A 6,061-nucleotide genomic window follows, 5' to 3' on the forward strand; every position below is an offset into this window, starting at 1 on the left:
ATTTTAAAAGGCAACAAAATGTTCTTACAACTGTCTAAACAATACTTACATAAATACTAGGTGTAGGTGGATTAAGCTTGTCCTTTGGCAGGGGAGGATATGGAGGTGGTGGTGGTCTTGGAGGAGGACATTTATCCAATAAAATGCTACTGTTAGATAAGCCATTTTTACCCAGATTCCTAAGAAGAAACAAAAACAGTTATACAAACATCTGATGAATGCAGAAAAATATGAACCTTTAATTACTATAAATACAGTTTAAGTCCAAAAGTGAACTGATTATCAAGTGTGAAACACACACACACACACACACACACACACACACACACTATACATATATATGAGCTTTTTATATTTGAGTTTAAGATCAATTTCAATAGCAGTTATCTGAAAAATAGATTATTAACCTGAAACATTAAGTAGATTATTGTCTCCATTTTAAAGGAGCATTTGTTCACATGGGGCTGTATCCAATGTTAGTTCTACTCAGAGTTGATGAACCTAAGTTAAGTCATGTCCATGAATTTCTTTGGTTTTTACTCTGAATAGAACTAATGTTGGATGCAACTCTTGGAAAGTTGGAAGACATCTAATTAGGTTCAGAGAGCATCAACATAAATATATTCAAAGGTATCAGTGCACTCAGAGGAGTAGGAAACAGAGCAAAGGTAGATGTGCGCATCTAGTTGCTCAAAGCAAAGAGCTAACTGGGAGCTTCATTCACCTCCCCATTTCATAGCCCAGAAGGGAGGGATGGAGAAGAACATCAGGAAAGAAGGTAGATAGGAAAGAAAACAGCTATGTGACCAGTAAATCCTTCTGACAGAATACAGGAAAGCACATGCACATCAGTGCATGGGCACACATACACATTCAAAAGGGTCTGCATTCATACAAATATCAGAGATATGCCAAGGCTGGGGGTGGCGAAAAATTTGAAGTCCAAACCCAAATCTTCTTTTTAAAAACAACACACAGCAAAACTGGTACAGTCATACCTCAGGTTACGAATGCTGCGGATTGCGCGTTTTTGGGTTGCGAACCGCGCCGAACGTGGAAGTACCGGAACGGGTTAGAAACACAAAATGTCACGCACATGCACAGAAGCGCCGAATCGCGTCACGCGCGTGCACAGACGCAGTGCTTCAGACTGCGGTATGCAAAAGTGCCTCTTGCACAGATCACGTTAGCAACCAGAGGTATGACTGTATTACAATAAATCTATTAAAACTTTAAAAAAGGAGTAATTGCAGCCACTAACTATGGTCTGATCCACATGTCACTTTAAACCATAGTAAAACTAAACTGTGGTTTAAAGGTGAACATGCAGCTGAAAAGTGCACACCACTAAAATTGTGGGTCCTTTGCTCCACCCCCACTCTTACAGCTGCTGTGCTGCCAGGAGGCAAGCAATGGCTTAGTTTAGTGTAATGTCTGAACCTGGTTCATGGTTTGTTTCTTTCCAAATAAACCTTGATTTTGTTCATGGCTTACCACTCATGGTTTCAAAGTAAGCTAAACCACCAATTTGCTACCAGGAGCGTGACACCAGCAGGAGAGGTGGTAGAGTGAAGTGCTGCATGGAATGAACTCATGAATTTCAGCAGTGTGCTCTGGCTTGATGCACGACCACATTTTAAAGATTATTTAGTTTGACTATGGTTTAAAGTGATGTGCAAATAAGCCCTACCGTGTTTTGCAGATCTCATGAGATAAGCTTTATTCAATTTCAGAAGTTTTATAACAGTATAGGAAATGTCTAGAATGATAAATATGCTGCGGGGTCTTTTTTGACATCTCTAGAAACATTCTATTTTTATAATATTTGATGTGAGGTAGTCAAAAGATTTAATTAAACAGCTGTGACTGCATATAGCAAAGAACAGATGAAAAATAAGTATTTGGGGAAGGAGTAGTGGCTGGATGAAAACATTAGCATTACATTATTATTATTTACTTATACAAACCAGGATTGAACTTTTAAGCAGATCACGATCAAAACACCCTTCCCCAACCTAGTGCCCTCTAGATATTTTAGAATACAACTCCCACCAGCCCCATCCAGAATGGGCAATGGTTGGGAGTGATGAGAGCTGTAGTCCAACAACATCTGGAGGGCACCAAGCCGGAGAAGAATGGTCAAAAGGAAATCTTCCCGGCCCATATTCAATATCAAAATTCAATATGCTGCTTCTCTCCAAAGCAAACCCCAAAGCAGGGGGTCCATTCTATGCTGACTTTATGCTAACAGGAGATCATCCTAAGAACTGTCATCATCATCATCACCACCACCATCTCCCACCTTCCTCTCAAATGAGCCCAGGGCAGCAAACACCTACTGATAAAACAATAGAAACATTTAAAACAAATCCAATACAGATACAGATTGGGAAAGATCTCAGCTTAAAAGGCAACTGAAAAGAGTATGGTCTTCAGGAGGTGCCAAAAAGAGAACAGAGATGGTGCCTGTGTAGTAGTAGTAGTAGTAGTAGTAGTAGTAATATCAAGGGGAGGGAGTTCCAAAGGCTAGGTGCCACAACACTGAAGGCCCTATTCTGACATGGTGTGGATCTGATAAGATCTTCATCTATAGAGTGCAGGGGGTCAATTTGGTATATAAAGGATGAGATGATATTTCAGATATCCTGGCCCCAAGCTGAATAGCAATTTACAGTCATACCTCAGGTTACAGATGCTTCAGGTTGTGCGATTTTGGGTTGCGCACCGCACCGAACCCGGAAGTACCGGAACGGGTTACTTCCGGGTTTCGGCGCTCGCACATGCGCAGACGCAACACTGCAGGTTGTGAATGTGCCTCCTGCACCAAAGCTGGCAGAAGGCACTAGCCACTGAGGTCACCTGAGCCTCTAGTGATGAAGATGGATCCAGAAGTACCCCAACTACAAACCTGCTTTTCAAGTGAGTACAACCCCATCCAAAGCAGGCAACTGATCAACTGTCCAAAAACAACAATTTTTTTGATTTAAACACTACAATTCAATAGATGTGTTATAAAATTTAATAATATTTATTTAATTCTGGAATCTATTGTTAGAATATATTAATAGTTAGAATATATTAATTTCTGGAGGGTTTGATATGCTAAGTGAACCAAAATAAAAATGAAAAGCTACAGAGAAAAATGGTAATTGTAATTGTAATTATTCTTCTATTGGTAAGGTGTTAAGAGAACTTTGTTCAGTGCTTCCTGCGTTGTCTGTTAAGAAAATTAACAAAATAATGTGTTGCCAAAAAAACACAAAAACCCTCAGAATAAGTTGTCAGAAATAATATGTCTTGCAGCGAAATGTCAATGAAATCAGAAAATAAAAAAGACCAACATTTAGTGTTATGAATACAATTTTTTTTTTTTGGCCAAAAATATAAAGAATCTTTTATTCCTGAAGAATCTTTGAGGATTTTCCAATTCACCTGGAGCTGGTAACAATTGCTTCCAAGGTAGTAGACAAGTTGCAGCTACACCAACCATTCTTCTGCCACACCGCTCTATCTTTTCTGTCTTTCCTCTTTCAGGCCATTTAAAGCTATATACCAGATAGCAAGTGATATGGTAGAGCAGTATTGTAATAGTTGCATGCACTCTCCCCAACCCTCTCATCTTAAGGAGACAGTACCATTGTCTGCATAACACTACAGTGACGTGGGCGGGAAGAGGATGAGAAGTTTGGGATGTGTATATCTGGCTTCTGTTTAGTTATTTTTTAAGGCTGAATTAACCACAGTATTAACCACCTTTCTTCATTCCAAACAAACATTCCAAACATTTCTTCATTGTCAAACAATATGTTATTTTTCTATAACTTCTAGAAATAAATCTGAAATCCTTTTAATCTTCTCGGGCCTTACAAGTATACGCAAAGGGGGAAAAATGGGGAAAACAAATTATATTCAAGGAAGATGAATAGAGATGCTTAAACAGGTTTAAACTCTATTAAATATAGTGTGAAATCCTATGTTCCGCTCCCACTCGCAAAATGACTGTCCATCCAGAGAAGGCATTGCCTAACTTAAAGGGAGGGGATGGGGGAATATTTTCCCAAACTCTGCTAACCTATTCAGCTAAATACACTTGTAAAATATCTGTTCTAGAAGGTTGGGGAACCCTCCAGGACAGTGTGGAACATTGTAGGGAAGGTTGCAGGGGGGGAGGAGGAATTGAAGAACACCCGTACCCTGCTGGACTTCCAGTATGGAAAGCCTCTGCTAATTCACAACTCATTCAGTGAGGAGAAGGGCAGCAAAGGATTCATTAATCAACAATATATTAATAAGCTCTGTTGTTAAGTATTTACTAATATACTGCTATTAAATTAATAATGGCCAAGTTATTAATTAGCTGCTGTGGAACCATTTCAAATAGGGAGATAACATTTTAGATGATTGCAAGACTAACATTCAAATGGATTTTAAAGATTTTGGTAATCACAGGAAACAATAATAAAAGAATAAGGATGGGAAGGCTTGGAAAGTAAGGCAATATTGAGCCCAGTAGGGTTGTATCTATGCTAAGGTCCAATGTGTAGATTATATATTTGCTTACAATTCTCTTTCCATTTCCAGAAGTCACACCTTATTTTTAAGTAAAACAAAATATAAGATTTAAGTGAGATATTAACTAAGCCTCAGCAATGACTTCTATTCACAGTCAAGCTTTGAAAAACAAGTTCTTATGTGTCTAGGATAAAACATATATGCTACTAATACATAAAACCCTTCACTCACATGCTACTGAGGTTATAAATATTAAACATAAAGCTACAAAGCTACTAAATATAAAATGGAACACAGAGCTATATACAAATGTTCTACACAGCTTGTCTCATGTGCAGATGGAGTTCCTGGAAAGCAACCGTATCTTTATTTAATGCACTATTGGGGGCATGGCAGTAAATGAAAAGGGTGTGTAACCAGTCAGAAATGAAATTTCATTGTTGCTAACAAGTTTGCTCAGCAAATTAGGAGTGCTATACTTTTACCGAGCATGATAAAAGAATGCAAGGATATTAACTGAATATTTAAAATCTAATAAAACATTTTACCAATATTTATACTAGGAATTACCTGGTAAATATTTTATTCAAGTATTTAATTTTTCTCATTGATTTTAAACTTGTTGTTTGCTGCCCCGGGCTCCTTAATAATCAATGGAAAGTGAAATAATGCAGAATATATCATAAAATGCCTACAAGTGGTAGCTCATGCTTCCAACAATATACAGTTCTCGTTAATCTCATCTTAATAGAGCACAGCATAGAAAAAATGAACAGAAATTTAATGGCAAGCATCATTCAATGGAACATCTTTCAGATAAGAATAGGTTTAAAAGGACAGATTAAAAGGCAGAATACAGGTAGCAAAGGGATTCCCAGCAATTAAGACAGATGCTGAAATTTAGTAGCTTTACAACAAATCTTTACACATAATATACACATGACTACAGAATTCAGTAACATGACATTAGGAGTCTTGTTGCACCTGCTGCTCTATGGTCTCTTACATTATCGGTCAGTCCCCAACGCTTTTCTTCCTTCTCCTACCCTACTTTATATTTTCTTGTCCATTCTAATCTAAACAAAGAATATTGCAGCACTTTAAAGGCTAACCAATTTATTATGGCATAAACTTTCATGAATTAAGAGTCCCATTTATCAGATGCATTGAACGTTATCCTTAGTTGACAGGAAAAGAAACTCATGGGTGCAAATTTTTAACCTCTCTCTACATCCATTAGTTATTTATACCTGTTACTCGAGGATAACATTCCTTGAATATGATTAAATAGACGCTAATCCAAGAAAGTTTATGTCATAATAAATGTTAGCCTTTAATCCAACTTCAGGGTTCTGGACCCTCTCATTTCTAAGGCCCAACTGTGCTTCTGTACTAATCTTCTTCCCTCTGTGTTACCTCAGATGGCAGGGAGAATGTAAAAAAGAGTAGGGGGGAGAACACATTACATACATAAACACTAGGGAAAAAATTGGGGGGGGGGGGTCCGTATCTGTTAAGAGTCACAGAAAGTCAACACTACTCCCCTGCA

At 37.9% G+C, this 6,061-nt stretch overlaps 1 protein-coding gene across 4 annotated transcripts in view; it reads right to left on the minus strand.

The window, feature by feature from the left end:
- Window positions 1–6,061, minus strand: part of KDM6A (lysine demethylase 6A) — a 106,348-nt gene that overhangs the window by 24,675 nt on the left and 75,612 nt on the right. For all 4 annotated transcript variants that reach the window (XM_077927375.1, XM_028727332.2, XM_028727331.2 and 1 more), the window contains one exon: window positions 50–179. In XM_077927375.1, coding sequence (XP_077783501.1) covers window positions 50–179 — 130 coding nt within the window. The remainder of the gene's footprint in view (window positions 1–49; window positions 180–6,061) is intronic.

Source organism: Podarcis muralis, chromosome 4 (assembly GCF_964188315.1).
Source record: "Podarcis muralis chromosome 4, rPodMur119.hap1.1, whole genome shotgun sequence".
Classification (NCBI taxonomy): domain Eukaryota; kingdom Metazoa; phylum Chordata; class Lepidosauria; order Squamata; family Lacertidae; genus Podarcis; species Podarcis muralis.